The sequence below is a fragment of the Panthera tigris genome, chromosome D4, assembly GCF_018350195.1.
Source record: "Panthera tigris isolate Pti1 chromosome D4, P.tigris_Pti1_mat1.1, whole genome shotgun sequence".
Classification (NCBI taxonomy): Eukaryota; Metazoa; Chordata; class Mammalia; order Carnivora; family Felidae; genus Panthera; species Panthera tigris.
The window spans coordinates 28,023,965-28,044,080 of NC_056672.1; the positions used below are offsets into that span (position 1 = coordinate 28,023,965).

A 20,116-nucleotide genomic window follows, 5' to 3' on the forward strand; every position below is an offset into this window, starting at 1 on the left:
GGTTTCCTCCCTTCTGTTTCCTGCCTCCCCATCCTCTCCCAAGTATTCCCTGGAGCCTGCTCCTACATAAGCCACTTGCACCCGAATCTCTGTCAACGAGTCTGCTCCTGGGAGAACCTAAACCACAACATTTATTTTTCCTGGTGTTCTCTTACAACTACCCTGTTACCTGTAGGTTTTGGTGGTTTTTCCGGGGTGGGGTGGGGGGCAGGGGACAATTCTACCACTTTGTCTTCAGCATAATATATCATAGCTCTTTGTTTTTACTGTGGTGAAATAAACATAGCATGAAAATTACCTATTTAACCATTTCTAAGTGTACAGTTCAGTGGCATTAAGTATATTCACACTGTGGTGCAAACCAGCACCCCCGTCCATCTCTGGAACTAGTGGATCTTCCCAAACTGAAACCCTGTATCCGTTAATCCCGAGCTCCCCATCCCTCCTCTCACAGCTGCTGGCAACCACCCTTCGGCTTTCTGTGTCTCTGAATTTGCCTATTCTAGATACTTCTGATAAGTGGAATCATACAATATGTGTCCTTTTTCGTCTGACTTGTTTCACTTAGCATAATGTTTCCAAGGTTTATCCATGTTGTAGCATGTTTGATGAGTTGATGGACATTGGGGTGTTTCCACCTTTTGGTTTTGTGAATAGGCTGTTTTGAACACTAGTGTACTATTTCTGTCTCTCTCTCTCTCTCTTTTTTTGAAGCCTGAAAACATAATGCTTTTGGATAGAAATGTCCCTAAACCTCGGATCAAGATCATTGACTTTGGGTTGGCCCATAAAATTGATTTTGGAAATGAATTCAAAAACATATTTGGGACACCAGAGTTTGTTGGTAAGTTTTTTTTTTACTCCTGTGCTCATTTATTTCTCATCAATAATATGAATTATACTGGCAGAAACTCCCCTGCTGTAACATCATTTATTTCCCTGGTACATATTTCTGGTTTATATGTGAAAATAGAATCTGTTGATTCACTTTCTCTGAAAACTAAACATGCGTTTATTTCCTCTTAGCTCCTGAGATAGTCAACTATGAACCTCTTGGTCTTGAGGCAGATATGTGGTAAGGAGCATGTCCTTGATGCTTTCATCTTTCCGCTTTAGTGTACTATTCTTCTGACATTTGTTTCTGTTTTCGTTTTGTGTCTAGGAGTATTGGGGTGATAACCTATATTCTGTAAGTACCAAAATCCACGCCTTGTATTCTTTTCCTCTTTCTTTGAGACCATATGTCTTATTAACCATCTATATGTCATGTTGATCTCTTCAGTTTATGCATGCTTTTTATGTAAACATATTCATTTCACACCCCCAGAACACGTGTAGTTTATACTAATTAAACATTTTCTCCTAATTCGCAATGAGTCATCAGAAACTACAGCCTAATCACTGAAGGAAGCGTGGCTGTCCATCACTGCTGAGAAAATAGGAAAGCGGTGTTTTTTTAAATTTTTTTTTAACACTTATTCATTTTTGAGAGACAGAGAGACAGAACATAAGTAGAGGAGGGCAGAGAGAGAGGGATACACAGAATCTGAAGCAGGCTTCAGGCTCTGAGCTGTCAGCACAGAGCCCGGTGCGGGGCTCGAACCCACAAACTGTGAGATCATGACCTGAGCCAAAGTCGGAAGCTTTTTTATTTTTTTTTTAACTAAAAGATGCTATTCCAGATTAACTTTTTAAATGCATCCTATGCATTAAGCTGAAGCTGTTGTGCGTGACAACTAAATGCCCTGTAAAATGTAATCGGATTCTGAAGTGACTGCCCAAGGACAGATTATCATATTATTCCTCACTCCCCTTATTAGATATGCTAGGAATGACATGATATCCCAAGAGGTAATCATTCATGTTCTGCACCCCACTTTATTAACAGCCTCAGTGGGGCCTCCCCATTTCTTGGAGACACTAAGCAAGAAACGCTAGCAAATGTATCTGCCGTCAACTATGAATTTGAGGAAGAATACTTCAGTAATACCAGTGCCCTAGCCAAAGATTTCATAAGAAGACTCCTCGTCAAGGATCCAAAGTGAGTGTCCATTATTCCTGAGGGGTACTTGGCCGTGGCTTCAGCAGGACCAGGGCCAGCACTTGTATTGTGCATGTGGACCACGTTTATGAGAGCCTGGTGGGTTCCACGTGGCAAAGGAAAGCATGCCATGTGGAACGCTTCAGAAAATGCAGGCGGGGCCTTTGCACCTGCTCAGTCAGTCCCTGCAGACACAGTAAGATAGTCACAGAAAGACTGACTTCTTTCCAGCTTTCTTCCACGAAGCAGGCCCTGAACTGCATTTTCCAGAGCATCTGCTTGGTAGGCCCAACTGGCATGGAAACAACCTCAGTGTTTGCTTCTATGGTCACAGCATTTTTTTTCTTTCCCCTTCCCCCTACAAAGGAAGCGAATGACAATTCAAGATAGTTTGCAGCATCCCTGGATCAAGGTAAGTTGCATATTGTGATTGGTTTGGTATTATAGGACATCCCAGAATGCATTTGCCTTAGGCCTAGTTACTGTGGGGGTCTCACCACAGGTCACATCTGAAGTATTGGTTTTGACATTGGTGCCCTATTTTAAGATGGTGCACAGATGAGAGTGTCCTAATGATCACGGAGATGGAGGAGAATAAGCTATCACAATGCAGGATTGTAAACGGGGAGTTGAAGGTCAGTTGTAAATGGGTCAGGTCTACTCAACAGCCATGTTTGGTTTCACCTGTGGGATGTTGGCCCAGAGAATATTTTAATTTTTTGGAATTAATTGCCAACATTTAAATACCGTATCAAATCTGGATTTCCAGCGTCTGTTGAAAAATCTGAATGTCTACCAGTACTGAGCCCTCATTCCATAAGGCCACCCAAACCCTGCACAGCTGCCTTTGGGCCAGGGCCAGCAGCCGCCCCCTGGCACAACGTATACCTTTACATTACCTGCAACACCCATTGCCATTTGGGTTAAAGAACTGAAGTGCTCCGGCTAGAACAGAAAGGACCAACGGTGAGGGAATGTGGCAGTTACAGAATAAAGTCATGGAACCGGTGAGGGGATTATGGTGCAGCAACTTGCATTGCAGAAGTAGGGTTGGGGCATCCAGAGAGCTTTGCTGCATGAGCTCCTAGCAGTTGCGTGGGTTCCCTGAGGAGGCAATGGTGTCTCCTCTCATCAGTAGAACTAATGGCCTCCCAAAAAAGATGCGGTACAACGGATCCTAATGCTATCAGCCAGGCCAGATTTGCTAACCTCTGAGTTCCCTACCAGCTCTAAATTATTACTTGATGATATATTAAGTTCAAATGCCTTATAACATAACCTCACCACGAATCTTGCCATTCCCAAACTCTCAGTCCAGAAAGTTGAAATTTAGCCTGTTCTGAGCCCAACTCTTCAGCTTTTCCCAAGACCCAGTCTTTGTGGATTTTATCAAACCCTTAGCCCTAAGAGTTGCCCTCCGGAGACTAGGTTCCTAGCTTTTGCAAGTTATCCCAACTTGTTCTGTTATTTTACTAAGGTGAGTGTGTAAGCATCCTAACTAACTACAGGTTTCCAAAAGTTGTCATGTAACCCATTTCCATCTTGGAGTGTTCTAAATTTGCTTTCTTGGACTTTGATTTTAGCCTAAAGATACCCAACAAGCACTTAGTAGAAAGGCGTCGGCAGTCAACATGGAGAAGTTCAAGAAGTTCGCAGCCCGGAAAAAGTGGAAAGTAAGATTGTTTGATAGGGAGGGATAACTAATTTATTTTCTCTGTGGCACTCCCTGTGGCCAGGCTCATCTCTTCTGACATTGACCTTCAAAAGTGCATCCTTTTTGTTTTTTTCAATTGACTCTATAGTCTTCTGCACCATTAAACACTATTTTCAAAAGATAAGCAAAAATAGTATTCAGTCCTCTTTAAGTCTTATTTTTGCATGTAATTTTGCATTTGTTTTAAATCAAGACCATTCCCAAGGCAAATTTTTAAATCAGTGCAACAAAATTATAGTGTAATCTTTTCCTAAGTTCAACAAACCACATTTTGAATAACTCTGTTCTTTGTGGTAAGCAGCATGGGAGTGCATTTATAGTAGAACTTGTCTAAATGGTTCTCTGAAACCAGCCTTGGTCTATGAATGGTTGGGATGGGGGTTGGGGTGGGGCCATGAGCATTTGTACTGTGGTCTCGTGTTCTTTTTCAGTGTGAATGGCTTCTGCAGGGGCTGTATGGGGCATGGCTCTAAAGGGCATTCCAGTCAACCTTGAACAAATAGAAATTCAAGGTTGAGAAGGTGACAAGATGTCTTCTTATGCCCAGGATCATGTGAAGCCCGGAGGAAGCAGATACCTGCCATGTCTCTGAGCACTGGGCCAGAAATGTACCTCATTTTCACACCCGTCAAGTTTAGGGTGCCATGACAGGGATGAGGAGGACCACAGCACTAGGGTTACTTAAGACTTAACACTTAGTCTGAAAGAAGCCCTTAGACTAGGCTTAAAATGTAGAGAGAACACCATAAGTGTCTCTCTTTTTTTCTCTTTTTCACATACCCACACTCACCCCCCCCCACCCCCAACACACACATTCTTTTACCTATTGTTGTTCTTGCCTTTGAGAGTAAATGCAGGGGTGTTTGTCCTATAGGCTAAGGAGTTCCCCATCTGTTTGTTTCTAACAACTGTATGAGTTTTGATAGTCACATTACTATTAATACCAGCTTGCCTGGGCACAAGGACACGGGACAGGACCCCTGAGTGGGGATGTGCAAGGGGTTTTGTTAGGGTAAGATTCCATTCCTCAAAAAGTAGAGAAGAAAATATTAAGAGAGAAGGGGTATAGAGTATACAGTTGTGTAGTTAATAATGAAATGCAGAAGGAGAATCTCTATCCTGTTGTCTTAATTTGTAAGACCTTTAGAAATTTCTTTAGGCGCATATGATCCAACCTGCTTGGAAGGTCTCCCACCCCTAAAGAACATGCTGTCAGCAGTGAACGCTATCTCAAAGACTTTGTCATTTGTACTAATTTGAATATCCTTACATAAACTCTCTTCCTCTCTCCCTGCCTTTTTCTTTTTTTTTTTTAAAGCAATCCGTTCGCTTGATATCACTGTGCCAAAGATTATCCAGGTCGTTCTTGTCCAGGAGTAACATGAGTGTTGCCAGAAGCGACGATACTCTGGTAAGCACACCTGTTTGCCTTGCTGAAGTTCTTTCTTACAATTGTGTATTTCCAATGTTTAGGTTGTTTGATTTGTTCAACAACCCAGAAAACCTAAAGTCACGGAAGTGTCAGGCCTGTTCTTCCTCTGCTCAAGGTAGGGAGTTAGGTGGCTGATTTGATGTACCGTATTGGTTCTTTCGTTCTTTTTTCTCTTTGTTTGGATTGGCACCATGCCCAGTCCCACCCACTACCTCTGACACTACCATGGCCTGCCCCACTCTTCCCACACTCACAGTTTGGTGAGAGAGTGACTGGCCAGCAGAAGAGGAAAGAGTTTATTCTAATTTTCATGAAGAAATGAGAGTCCTCTATTGCCACTGACCTTGGAAAATACTTGGTCATAATACCATAAAAGAGGCGAATACTCCTCCTACCAACACACACCCCCCAAAATCAAGGCAAATACTGTGGAGCTTGCTGGGGGGAGTTTGTGGTAGACCAGAAGGCTAAACCTACTTGCTCTGTTGACATTGTATTGAGTGCCTAAAACCCTTGAGAACAATTCCATACTTTTTCCCGTAATGAACACTGAAACCTAATCACAGATTAACTCTTCAGATATGACTGGACACATCCGAATTCAATAAGACTGTCCCCTGACAGTCAGACAAAAGGGCTTTGGGAGCCCTGGTGGTAAAGGGGATGTCAGAGAAGGGAGAAAGGTTGGTTCTGTGGGAACCAACCTGCTCCCGTGACTGCATAGTCAGTGTTTCATGAATGATTCCAGGGACTCCGTGGGCAGGATCACACATCAGCAGACATGGGCTCTATCCCCGCCCCGAAGCTAGTTGCTTCACTGAGCCTCCAGGTGTAGCCTTGTAGAGTCAAAGGAGAAATGTTAAGGAGAAAACAGGAATGGGAAAGAAGCAAGGTTGGAGAAGGAGGACATGGAAAAGAAAGTCTAGGTTCGGGAATTGTTTGAGGGTAACAGTGGAACCAGGGACAAGACAAAATCTGTTAACCTAAGGAAGATGAGAACAATTAAATGTTATAAATTAAAATCATCTTGAATAAGCACTTAGAGGAAAATATATGTGTCACAGTGTGAAGTTTAGGGAGGGAGAGGGCCCCAGGGTGCGTGGGGGTTCTAGGTGGGATGACCCCTCCTGGAACTCATGTTCCCTCATCATTCTGATGTCCTACTGATCGTGAGGACCTGTCAGGACCACCTGCTTATCCCCGCCCCCCATTCACCTCGTTTCTCTTGACTGTCCCTTTCATGCAAATGTCCCTTAGTCATCAATTGGAATTGTAATGGAAAAGCAAAACCTATGACATTCTTAACATGGAGTCTGTCCAAATATTATTAAAACCCTCATGAGGTTTGGATTCAGACCCATAGAGAAGAGAAAGCAGAAATCAGAGAAATGCTTTCTCCATTCCACCCCACAAGCAGAGACTCAGCCTCTGTGATAACGCTTTTCCAGATTTGAAATATTAGGAGCCATACCTCTGTGAGTCCAGAGATATTGTTTGGGATTTTTCTAGCTTATTCTTTAGTTTTAATGTACCATATTTGGTAAATATCTTACTATAAGAAAACTTTGACAAATTGGCAAGGATTTAACTAGTTTGACATTCTCTATTTTCTCTTTGTAATTAGCAATGCATCTGTTTTCCTTTTTCTGGCCTTTATTTTTACATTACTCCTCCTTTAGGATCTTTAAAATATACATATATGTATATATAGTGACTAGCTTTCAGAGAATTTTGCCATGTTATTCTATACTTAGAGGAGGAAGAAATTCCAGTGATCAAAAAATAACAATTCTATAATTGGACAAATTACAAATTAAGACTGTAAAATTCAGAGGTATCATTTCTTTGGTTCTATGGTTTTTAGACTCTGAGTTATGCCTGATATTTTCTACAGTGGTTTCTGGGACTATATATTTTGAAAGGTGTCCAAGATAAACACAAAAGATAACTTGTTATCAGTTGTTCTAAATCTGAATCTTGAAAGGTGTTTGCCATCTGGGTTATAATGCAAGTGACGTTAAGGCACAGGTAAAAGAAGGTGGCGTTAGTTTCCTACATGGAAGGAGCAAAAAGTAACCTCCTGGTTCCTTTCATGACTGTGTGGATTTGTAGATTAAGTGGCCTACTTTCCTCTAGATGCTTCTCTTGACAAATGAGCATTGATTTCTCTTATGTTGATAAGAGGATCATGGCCAGCAAGCTAACTCTTTTTCCCTCTTCACTGTCCCTCTCAAGGATGAGGAAGACTCCTTTGTGATGAAAGCCATCATCCACGCCATCAATGATGACAACGTCCCAGGCCTACAGCACCTCCTGGGCTCATTGTCCAACTATGACGTTAACCAACCCAACAAGGTCTGCTACTGTTCTGCCAGGGGTAGTGGGCGGGGGGTGGGGGGTGGTCACTGTGACTGTACACCTCCAAGTTCACGGTGAAAAAGATCCCTTCTGCTTCTCCATCCCCCCCTTGCTGTTACAAACTCCATACTGTGGAGAAATCACTTCTGCGTAGAGAGTGAATTGAGTTAGAAATGAGGTCGAATGCACCGAGGGCCTTTCTCCACGCAAAGCCTTTCCCCACGACCCTGTGAATGTGCTCATCCTGGACATGAAACTGTCACCTTTGAGTGTGAATCCAGCAGAGGAAGGCTGGGTGTTCCCCCGGCTGTCCCCATTCCTGTTACACAGCAGTGGTTGTGCATCTATTGAGACCTAAGAAGCTGTGTGGTGTTGGACAATGGTGACAGTTGCTTTTCCTTGCCTACCAAACCTCAAAAAATGTTTTTCTTGTCTCTTCCAGCACGGGACACCTCCATTACTGATTGCTGCTGGCTGTGGGAATATTCAAATACTACAGTTGCTCATTAAAAGAGGCTCAAGAATTGATGTCCAGGACAAGGTCATAATTCTGTTTTATTGCCACTGAATTACCTCCTAAGTATTTCCAAATGTCTTCCTATCACAGAGTTAACAGAGGAAAACCACATGTGCCCCTTACTTCATTTCTCAGTCTCCTACAAAGGAAGATGACCTGTCCCATAGCCTGGTCCAGTCTGACCCGTGTTACAAACAAAAAGGCAAATACGTCCCTTTCTCTTGGCTCGGTTGCTCAGCATCAGCCTTTCCTTGCGCACTACCCCAGATCTATTCCTTACTCATCACATGTACTCAACAGTGTTATGAGATGTCACATCCGGGAAAATTTTCATCGTCCGATTAATCTCATCAGAGATGTATTTGCCTGCATGTGTATTAGGGCAACAAAGTCAGGATGGTCCATGTGCGTTGAGGTGCGGGGTCACGCTGGGGGGAGAACAGACACAATTGGTCAACAGTTAATAGTCATTACAATGCATCTGCCATCAGTGGCCATAGATTTTACAGAACTGTGCACGGACTAGAGCCAATCCTGACTACGGAGGAAATTTGAACCGGAGATTGAAATGAAGGTTTTAAGAAAACAAAAACATGATTTTGAAGTAATTCTAGATTTACCAAAGAAAGGTACAAAGATAGGACAGAGGGCTCCTGGAGCCCCTTTGCCCCACTTCCCAGAATGTTAACATCTTACATCACCTTGGTCTTTTTATCAATACTAAAGAATAAAACGAGAGTTCGTTCCTCTTGGAAGTTGCTCCTTTGAAGTTTGCCGTCACACAGGAAGGGAAATGGAGTGAGTCTGAGGGACGTGTGCATTTGGATCTGGAAATGTGACTCCACATTGGTTTTTATGCAGGGGGGATCCAATGCCATCTACTGGGCCTCTCGGCATGGCCACGTGGACACCCTGAAATTTCTCAATGAGAACAAATGCCCTTTGGATATTAAAGACAAGGTAAGGCTCCTTCTCTTCTTAGGGATAGTGGGAAGTAATCTGAGGCGACGTTTGAGTGTGGACATGCCACCTGCATCTGGATCCAAAGCAAAAGGGCTCGTGATCAAAATCTTCCTGCAGGGAAGTTCAGAAGTGTCTTTCTGCTACTGGCTGAGTCTAATATTAAAATCTGCATTTAGCTGACATCTGCCAGCTAGTTGGCATAATATGCAAGCAGTGAATTATCTGCCCCATAACCTGGACACTCAAGGTTCTACTAGAAAGACAACCAGAAGCAGATCCGAGTCCTGATCCTTGTATCGAATTGCCATGTGTACATCTCTTTACCCTTCTCCTCCCCTCTGAAGTAGCTGCCAGTGCTGACCTTACAGTCCCTGGCACTAGAAGAATTCATGAGACAATGCATATAAAATAAGGCTTTGGGGAGCAAAGGTATTATAACAAAAGCTGTTGATTTAGCAAGTTACCTTATTTTCATGTATCTGTGTTTCATTCAGTTCACACAAGAACCCTGTGAGTTCATTGGCAGGGCTCGAACATGTACCAAGGATTCTTACCTCCTCATTCATTATGCGTTCTACTGTGCAACTCCTGTCTGCTCCTAGTGCTTGTAGACTGACTTTTCATGTTTAATCAGAGCTGCCATATACAGTTGTATGGACTGTACACTGCTCTGTAAGGGATGATATTCACGTCAAAGACACACACACGCACACACGTATGATGGCAGTTTTCGGTCAGGTAGCAGCAAGCATCTTGTTTTGTATCAATCAGTTTATAGTCACAGTTTTTGGACAGGTATAAGTAAAATATCATAAGGAAATCATAGGGAAATTGCACCTATTGCAAATTCGGAGAATGCCACTGTGGGCTAATAGTGATGTTTTTTTTTTAATCTCTGAGAATGTAAGAAATAACATTCTCAATGTAGACAATGAAATCAGAAACTTGCTCATAAATAAAACTGTGTTAAAACAGGAGTTTTGTGTTTTAAAAAGAAAATCACATGGCTACAAGCATCCGTACATAAAGAAGATTGAGAACCGCCATGACAGAGAAGGAAAACATTCTCACGTAGGAGGTTTTATGACAAGCAGGAGGGGCTACACATGTGGGTTTCACACTAGCTGTGTGGTGGACCCTCCACCCCAGGACCAAAGGGGCATGTGGCCTGAGGGTGGTGGGGGCCCCTTCAGGGGAGGACTGGAGCCAGGCATGCATGGGAGTGGGCCTCCAGTCCTGTGCATTTAGTTTCTAGAGTCTGCTCCTGGAGAGTGCTCTGAATTTGGCTGTTTCTTTTACAGTCTGGAGAGACAGCCCTTCATGTGGCAGCTCGCTATGGCCATGCCGATGTGGTTCAGTTACTGTGCAACTTTGGCTCTAACCCCAATTTCCAGGACAAGGTGGGTCACGGTAGCCGGCCTTACTTCCTTTCGCCTGCTGGGTGGCTGTACCCGTAGCCGTTTGATATGGTCGGGTCCTTTGGGGTTTTATCCAAGGTAGGTTTTCTGCTTAGATTTCTGAGGGCAGGGACTCAAACAGGAGCACTAACATTCATTCATTCATTCATTCATTCACTCTTCTGGACAACCCTGTGAGTGAGTTGCTATTATTTTCACTCCTTCTTTTACAGAAGAGAACATCCAGGCAGAGAGAGGTTCAGTAACATACCGAAGCTCACACAGCCTGTAAATGGTGGAGCTGGGGCTCAAACCCAAACAGTCTGGTTCCAGAGTCATCCTGTAAACACTTCACTGTACTAACCTCTCGTAGACAGACATCTGTGTCTAATGATGTTCGTTGTGAATATACAGGCCTTACAATCCTATAGATCTCATGGCCAGCCATCACCCTGACTTGTTAAAGCACAATTATCTCAGCACGTCTTTGCCAGAGCAATAACAAATTATGTGAGTGATCTCTGTGTTATACACATGACAGAAATCCTGAGGTGTTAAGCTTGTTACAAGAATTCCCGCTCAGATAAGTGCTCTCCTCCTGTGAGGAGTCTCAGATGAACTGAACGAAGGCACTTTGACAAGAAAGATGTTATAAATCCATCCACCCCGGGGTTCTCCTGTATAGAAGAGCTGAACCAGTGGTTCCAGGGGGCTCCTAAAAGTCAGTTGTTAGTAAACTGCAGGGAAAACTGAATTTATCCAACACCCAAGTGTTGAGGAAAGAAAATTAGTGAAGGAGAGACATCAGACCTGCGTCCATTATTTCAGATTTTGCTCTTTTTTTTTTTTTTTTTGCCACGAGCTCTTTTTTCTCTACTGCCTTGACTCGGCTGCCGATGTTGGATGGAACTCACTGCGTCTGTACGGTGTTCTCTTGTGTTCTCCTCCTTTACCTGTGTGTCTCTTTGGCCAGGAAGAAGAAACCCCCTTGCACTGTGCTGCCTGGCACGGCTATTATTCTGTGGCCAAAGCCCTTTGTGAAGCCGGCTGCAATGTGAACATTAAGAATCGAGAAGGAGAGACGCCCCTCCTGACGGCCTCTGCCAGGGGCTATCACGACATCGTGGAGTGTCTGTCTGAACACGGAGCCGACCTCAATGCCTCCGACAAGGTGGTTTGTGGGTAGATGTATCACACGCACTGGCAGGTGATCCGGGGGGCTGATGGGACCACAAGACTCCTCCATTAATTACCTACAATAACAAACTGGAATGTAGCAAATTACAATGGTCCTTTCTCTTCTCTGTTTGATAATTAATTATTAATCTATTAATATGAGATTCTGTTTGACAATTAATATTCATTTGTGGCATGTTAACACTTTATGGTCAGATGGCTCAGCTGTCTATTTTATGTTCCGCCTTTTTAGCTTTGAAGCAGGTATAGGAATGATCACTGGGCCTAAGACAATCTTCAGTTAGGACCAAAATTGGCAACTCTCTATTACTTTGTAGCAAAACAGAGAAATAGATGGTTTATTTACTTTTATCGCCCGCTGTTTCGTAAAAAGATAAAAACCACTCTTAGTTGGCTGATAATTGCAACTCTAGACCAGGTGCTCCTTTATTAATTAAGCAAATTCAGCATAAACTGTTTTTGTTTGTGAGCTTGTACTTAAATGAGGCTGTGGTGTTCTTCGTATCGTCAAATTTGGGATATTGTAGGTAAGTTAGGAACTGCCATTTGTGGAGTGTTTTCTTGGTGCAGAGAAGTGGTTCTCAGTTGGGAACAAGCTTGCCCCAGGGGGGCATTTGGTGGTGGCTGGAGCCTGGTTTTGGTTGTCACAGCCAGGAGTGAGGGTTACTACTGGCATCTAGCGGACGAAGATCCGTGTGCTTTTGTTACACATCTTACAACTCCCAGCACAGGCCCCAGATGTCAGTTAGTATACTGAGGTAGAGAACCCTTAGAACAGATAAGTTACAGACATGTCCCCAAACTCTCTACGCAGCTCACGAAACTCAACCTGTCTATTCGCCAGGGGTTCCGTAACAAGTGGAGGGAATTCCCAGGCTGGTCTTTTTTGGGATGCATCGATTCAGCATGTTTTATTTGCCTCTGATATGTATGACAGCCCTTGAGCACATCACTTCCCATGGCTTTCTCAGTTTCTCCCTGGGTAAGAGAAAACAGGCTTTTTTTTTTTTTTTTGAGAGAGAGAGAGCAATTGCCAGCAGTGGGGAGGGGTAGAAGGAGAGGGAGAATCTTAAGCAGGCTCTGTACTCAGCGTGGAGCCTGACTTGGGGCTTGATCTCATGACTCTGAGGTAATGACCCTATGCCAAAATCAAGAGACACTTAACTGACTGAGCCCCCAGGCGCCCCAAATGATAAGGCTTTCTACTTAGGAAGTAAGTGAAGACTGCTGAGCAAATGTTTTTAAAAGTGGTTTTCAAGGCACCTCGGTGGTTCAGTTGGTTAAGCATCTGACTCTTGATTTTGGCTCAGGTCATGATCTCATGGTCCTGAGATTGAGCCCCGTGTCGGGCTCCACCCTGGGTGTGGAGCTTGCTGAAGATTTTCTCTCTCATTCTCTCTCTGCCTCTCCCCTGCTCATGCTCTCTCTGTCCCTCTTTCTCTCAAACAAGGATTTTAAAAAAATAAAAGGGGTTTTTAAGCGCTTGATAAAACAGGCCATTGGAGAGCCAACAATTACGTAAGTTCTATACATTTAGAGACAAGAAGTGTTGGGTCTTTCTGTCTGACTGTTCGGGCCACGCCCAAATTAGTCAGGCTGATGGTTAGCTTAGTATGTGGTTGTTCAGAGTGGGGCACACAAAACCTCTCCCCCACTCGCCAGGAGTAAAGAATGTGTTGTAATCCTTCTTCAGGATCTGCAGTAACAATGCCATTGGCCAAGTAAACTTGGCCCAGTGGTGGCTGGAAAGGCAGGTGGCCAGGCCCACGTGCATAAGGGAAAGTGCTCACGGCCCCTGGTGTTTGTTACAGGACGGACACATCGCTCTTCATCTTGCTGTGAGACGGTGCCAGATGGAGGTCATCCAGGCTCTCATCAGCCAGGGGTGTTCTGTTGATTTCCAAGATAGGCACGGCAACACCCCCCTCCACGTGGCCTGCAAAGATGGCAACGTGCCCATTGTGGTGGCCCTCTGTGAAGCCAGCTGCAATTTGGATATCTCCAACAAGGTAACCCTGGAGGGGATCCCTTCGGGGCCAGCAGGGCGTGTCCCTCCACCTGCTTCTGGGTTTTCTCCAAGTTTCTCTTCGCGTCTCTTCATTGTTCAAAGCCAGTGTTACTCATAGGGACCTGTTCTGTTCTGGCTTGTAGAGCTGTCTACATTAAATCATACTTTACGTTGGACTTTTGAGTAACTTCGTGAAATAACAGAAAATCATTACATTATTAAGTACTTCCTACCTAGCCAGGTTGTTACTGATGAACATCAAGAGAGGGAGAGAGAGAAAGGGGGAGTGTGTGTGTGTGTGTGTGTGTGTCTGTGTCTGTGTGTGACCTCTTGTAGAAGAATCCCAGAACATCAGTCAAATTAGAACATCTTTTTGCAGTACTAAATCTCCAGGAAAACACCTCATTGAGATTCCTAGGACCAGATTTCTCTTCTTGGCTTTCTCCCTTGAGAGTTTTTATGGTCAAACATTCAGAACACCTTTTTTGTGTTAAATAAATTTAGTAAGACCAAGGGAATGCTACTATTTGGTGAATACTAAAGAAATGAAAATAGTCACACGATGAAATGAAAAAACCCCATATGTTGACTTCTAGAAGTTAGCTAACACCTTTCCTTTTCCCTGAATACTATAGAGACTTTCATTACCAAATAGGACAGAACAGTTGTATATTCATGTGGTTTAAGGCATGTAATTGTACAAAAGGCAAGCACTACTCTTTCACGATTGTGTTGAAGACAAAGTCCAAGTTGAATTAAAATTTTGATTGTGGGAAGTGTTTGTTTATAAATGGCAGACACGATGCCAGCAGAATTTTCTCATGATTTGTTTGAGGTAAGAGAATTAACAGCTAAAATAGCTGGAAAATTACACGTCTACAAAAAATTATTCCTCTTGCCTATTATGTGATTAATTCTCATGAATCTTGAAATCAGCAGTCTTCACATTCTGGAAATTTGAAAACACAGGATCATAGGTCTTAGGCATTAGCTGCTGTGCTGGTTGCTTTCTTTGTTTATCCCATTCTAATCCTGCCAAGTCTGTTGGGTAAAGTGGCTTAAGGGGAAAGCCAAATGTAATATTAAGCAGCATCAAGATCTTGGCTTTCCTTCTAGGAGTCTTTAAACGAATAAAAAATGGCTTCAGGGAACATCATGGTACTTACTTGAATACCTTTGGACTTGGCCATAGTCCACACAGCTGGCCTACTGTGTGCACAGAATCTGGGATGAACTGTCTCCTGGGAAGGTGGGGGAGCAGAGCGGGTGACTCATGGTACTGGGCACTAAGTGAAAGAAGGGAATGGGTGTTCACCCCGCGCCTAAGTGCAAGCCATGCACTTGCTAAGTCTGCTTTTTAAAATACCCAACAAGATAACCCTAGACTTTCATGTTTAAAAACAATTGACTTATTTAACGGGAAGGCCTCTACGTTGTTGAGGCTGCACTTGGTAGTTCATACATACCCACACACACTTGCTTTTACCATATTGGGCCACACAGCAGCACAAAGAGGGCATTCTGTAGGTGATTTTGTCACTGAGTTGAGCTCAGCTGGAGCTCCACAGTGTCACCCTCCTAGAATCAGCAGCCTCGTGTAGACAGTTACTTGGGACCCTCTTGGTGCAGCAGCGAGCTGACTGGCAGCTCCACGTGGAGCCAGAGACGAGGTCCCCAGGCCGCCATCAGTGTTCAGGGACTCGGCACCCCATCACTCCGTGGGCCTCACACCTTCTTCAGTGGGTTGGTGACATCTTCGTTTTTTTCTTCCTCTTCCCAGCGAAGACAGAAAGCATGTTGTACTCATGCACGCACCCGTGCACACACAGGCACACACACAGAGATGCACACACAGACACCCGTGCATGCATGCACGCAGACCAACACACAGACACGTGCACCCACAAAGATACACAGACACACGCACATAAACAGATGCGCACACACGCAAACACACAGATGCATGTACGTGCACACAGGCACACGGACATGCACATAGACACGCACAGACTCACATCTACAAATGGGCACATATACACACACACACGCGCACATGTGGACATGTACACGGACACACACACACACATGTACATATCCAGGCATATGCGTGACAATTCCGTGCCCGGTAAGTGTGTGTTAGTGCCTTTCTCTGACAGTACTGTGCCAGAGCAGGATGAGGGGCTTGTGGATAGCATAGTGAATGGTTCGTGCCCCCAGGTGTTTTTTGGTGTAGCCGGGCTCATGTTGCAGTCACTGCTGTGAAAGAGGCACCAGGTGCTATGGAGATGCGGACATCTGCACATGAAAGAAACAGAGAGAGCTTTTGGATGAAGGAGAGAGGAAAGTGTGTTTCAGACCAGGGGAAGTGTTTGTGTATGTTTGGGGGCTGTCTGGCTGCACCTGTAGCTGACGTGGAGTGTAGGCATTTAGGGAGGCTGGCAATGGGGCAGAGAGAGAAAATGCAGGTGGAAGGGGACATTGGGTCCAGAAGGTGCAAGACCTTGACCGTAAGGCTCGGGAGTTTGGATTTGGTTCTGCCAGAAGCCGGGGCCTTCAACGTGTAAACTTCCTAGTCCTTTTTCTTTGTTGTCCTTTTTCCCTTCCATGAACGATACCGCCCATTGCCAGGCTCCTCTTCCTTACACAGAAATCCAAACACCTTGCTACATCTTCACAACTTCTTTTCCTTCTCACTGTATCTCTAGGGTATTTGATCTCTGCTCCCTAGATCACTCTAGACGATAGTAAACTAACACAGGCCGGTGCGCACATTGCAGCATTGTTTGTAAGGGGCAGGAATGGAACCACCGTAAGTGTCCATCTTCAGTGGGCTGGCTGAGTGAACTGTGGCACATCCACATGCCAAGTGTTACTCAGGTAGCCGAAAGTACAAATTAGAGATAGTCACAGGCCCCGCAAGGTGTGTGCCATGTATTACTAGGGGAACGTAGCAAGTGGCAGGCTAGAAAGTGGAATATGTCTTGGCTTTTCACATTTTTTCTTTCCTTTTGTGGATTCATAGCTAAAAGCTTGGAAGGCCGGGCACCAAAGGATCGAGCTGGAAGTGCTCTGAGGAGGGAGCCTGGGGAAGGGGACAGAAGGAAAGGAGCGCCTCTCTTCTCCACCACGGATCCTACGTGTCCTGCCACGTCCTTTGCACTTTCTCTGTCAGCATGTGTTCACTTCATAACAAAAACTTACATTTGCAAATAAACAGCATAAGACAGACACCTGAACTTCCTCTGCTTCCAGTATCCACCAAGGATACTTTTTTTTGTGGTTCCCCCAGGGCAGAAGAAATACCTAACAGTTCTGTTTATTGAGCAGTTCAGTCCGAACAACCTAGTAAGAATTTATGTCCTAACGACTCAGTAGCTGTTGGGGAAAAAACGATGCCCACAAATGGAAAGAAAATGAATATTTTCATTTCATTCTTCCATAACCACACTTGCATGCTGATGGGATGTGTGTGCTGATTGGGCAACTCACAGCCCCTCAGACCTTGAACCCAGCCAGGCTGGACACTGCATTACTTCCTATTCTACACCCGTGTTCTCAGGGTACTTGTTTCTTGTCACAGTAACCACCAACCCCCCGCTGTGCAGATACGATGGCATTGAAAGGAAGGCAGTGTGATCTAATGCTGAGACCCTAAGCTGCCTGGAGCGAGTAGTTCACTTTATGTCTGAACCCGCTGGTTCCATCAACAATGTAAAATATTCCTCAGTACCCCATGGATTCACTGCAGCGCCCTGAGGTGCCTTGGCACACAGTTTGGGAACCACAGACATAAACAGTGGAGAGCATGGTGGGCATGGCCTTGCAATGTCACCTCATTAGAACGACTTCACTGGCTATCGTTCCATCCCTTTGTCCCTTGCAGTGTCTAATTTGAACTGTGGTGCAGATCTTTCTGGAACCTTGGGCCCCTTAATAAGAACCCTGACTCATGCCTCCTTTCTACCAGCACAGGAGGAGACTTGATTTAGTTATCTTTTTTTTTTTTTTTTTTTTTTTTTTTTTTTAACGTTTATTTATTTTTGAGACAGAGAGAGACAGAGCATGAACGGGGGAGGGGCAGAGAGAGAGGGAGACACAGAATCGGAAACAGGCTCCAGGCTCTGAGCCATCTGCCCAGAGCCTGACGCGGGGCTCGAACTCACGGACCGTGAGATCGTGACCTGAGCCGAAGTCGGACGCCCAACCGACTGAGCCACCCAGGCGCCCCGATTTAGTTATCTTATGATAAGCCTCCTACTCTTTCATCCTTTGCAGTTTTCTTTCAAAGTGACTCTTTTAACTGGAAAATACTTCAACACATTCCTCTTGGCTTGCCTCCCCCCAGGAGAGGGAGTGTTTCTGGAGAAGGGAGTCCACACGTCCTATTTCTTCTGGGGGATCCCAGATCCCGCACACAGTACCGGCCCGTGGGATAGACTCCCGTCAGTGCCATCCTCAGAAGCCATTGTGAGAAGGACTCTCTTTGGGCTTTTTTTTTGTGTCTTCCAGTATGGACGAACGCCTCTGCACCTTGCAGCCAACAACGGGATCCTGGACGTGGTCCGCTACCTCTGTCTGGCGGGCGCCAACGTGGAGGCGCTGACCTCGGTGAGTCACTTTCTGGCAGGAGAAAGCCACGGAAAGCCATAGAGAACGTTTCGGGCCTCAAGGGCATCGGGGAAAGGTATCGCTTGGCAACTGCATCTCAAGCAGACAAGCTGCTCTTAAGCTTTGCTCCTGCAGTGCCGTTCCGTAGACAGTTGCCCACACAGAGCCAGGGTGATAGCTGGTTATGCTCATTGGTGCCAGGGCCCTTGGTGCTCTGGGCCCGCACTGCCAGGAATGCCTGCTGTTTCCCGTGCTACACAGCAGCGCCTTAGGGTGTTTTGTTAGATATGTGTGTTTTCCTTTTCTAAATGCTCCCCCTCCCCTACAACGGCTCTGGAGGTGCCCTGGGCTTTGGGGAGGAAGGAGGAAGGAGTCTCAGGCCTCAGGGTGGGGAACTGCTTACAAGAGCTGTTCTCTCTTGTTTAAAAAGTCTGCCTTTCTTATTTTGTTCCCGGCGCTTCCCCACCCCTCATTCCGTGCCTGGCACCACCCTCCAGGAGGAGCCCTTTGATTTACAGTTCATGAAATACCAAAGAGGGAAAATACATGGACTGATGCGATAAGATGGTCATTTTACTGCTACAGTGAAATTTTATCATTTGACTTGTTTCTGGCCTGATGGTAGGTTGAGTCTGCTAAACCTCACTAATGCTTTGCTGATGTAAAGTGTGCATCTGAGGAAATCCATTGGGATTTTAAAATATGGCAGCCAACTTTGGGAAAATCAAGACCTCATTTCTTGGAGAGTCATGTAGGGGTTGGCAAACTACAGGCCGCAGGCCAAATCCAGCCCGCTGCCTGGTTTCTGTAAATAAAGTTTTACTGGGACCCAGCCATGCTCATAGTTTACAGCCCACCAGCTGTTTCTATAAATCAAACTTTATTGAGACCCACCCAGGCTCATTATTTACATATTCATGGCCACTTTCACATTATAAGGGCACAGTTGAGCAGTTATGACAAAGACCCTATGGCCTACAGAGCCCGAAGTTATCTATTCTCTGGCCCCTTATAGAAAATTACTGACCTCTGGTCGGAGACATTGCCTCCCTGACTGTACTGATGATCCTTTGATGTCATTCTGTCCCCACAAGTAGTGGGCCCATTCTCTGTAGTGTCAAGCCCTGTGCTGGGCTTTTCTGCAGGCCCAGTGAAGGCCAGTGCTCTAGATGGGATTGTCCCTTTCTCAGGGTACCTCCTTGCCCATCACAAAACCCTGCATGGCCATGCGTGGGCTTCTAGGCCTCGTGTGCCATTATCAAACCCTGCCCAGCCATGTCTTGGCATTCAGTTCAGTTACTCCACAATAGAGTATTTATGTGCATTTTTATGAGGAGAAGTTTGTTTGTTTGTTTGTTTGTTTGTTGTCACAAATGTTGCCTCATAAAAAACAAACTGTCAGGGATAGCTCTGAAGATACCAGCTGCTGATTCTGCCACATCTCACAGGTTGGGGACGCTAACATGTGCAGCCCTAGGCCTCTGCTGGGTCCCCAGTGCTGCCCCATGACCTCTGTGAACCCTTGCCCACAGCAGCTATTTCCTTGCCTCCCGCGAGTGGCCTCCCCCTCCAGTGAGCCCTCAAGTGTATCTCCCCACTCATTCTCTGCTCACCACTGGGCCTCCCTGCTACCCGGGAGTCCACTCACGCACCTTACTCCTTTCTTCATTCCCCAAATACTAGGCATGTACTGTGCACCAAGCACTGCTAGGACCCAGGAACACAGTGGGGCACAGGCAGGTGATTTCTCCTCCCTCAGAAAACTTCCAGTCTCCTGACAGAGAGTCAGACAGACCCACGAGCCACAGCAGTAAATGTACAGTTAATGGGGTCTCCAGAGGGTTACACACCAGGGCCCTGAGGGAGTTTCCACGGGTCAGG

General features: G+C 45.2%; 1 protein-coding gene across 6 annotated transcripts in view; it reads left to right on the forward strand.

Moving 5' to 3' along the window:
* The window catches only part of DAPK1 (death associated protein kinase 1), a 188,793-nt gene that overhangs the window by 129,503 nt on the left and 39,174 nt on the right, over positions 1-20,116 (forward strand). For all 6 annotated transcript variants that reach the window (XM_042963702.1, XM_042963700.1, XM_042963698.1 and 3 more), the window contains exons 5-18: positions 715-844; positions 1,027-1,075; positions 1,163-1,189; positions 1,889-2,041; positions 2,408-2,453; positions 3,625-3,714; positions 5,074-5,166; positions 7,423-7,542; positions 7,988-8,086; positions 8,924-9,022; positions 10,327-10,425; positions 11,396-11,593; positions 13,431-13,628; positions 18,137-18,235. In XM_042963702.1, coding sequence (XP_042819636.1) covers positions 715-844; positions 1,027-1,075; positions 1,163-1,189; positions 1,889-2,041; positions 2,408-2,453; positions 3,625-3,714; positions 5,074-5,166; positions 7,423-7,542; positions 7,988-8,086; positions 8,924-9,022; positions 10,327-10,425; positions 11,396-11,593; positions 13,431-13,628; positions 18,137-18,235 — 1,500 coding nt within the window. The remainder of the gene's footprint in view (positions 1-714; positions 845-1,026; positions 1,076-1,162; positions 1,190-1,888; positions 2,042-2,407; positions 2,454-3,624; positions 3,715-5,073; positions 5,167-7,422; positions 7,543-7,987; positions 8,087-8,923; positions 9,023-10,326; positions 10,426-11,395; positions 11,594-13,430; positions 13,629-18,136; positions 18,236-20,116) is intronic.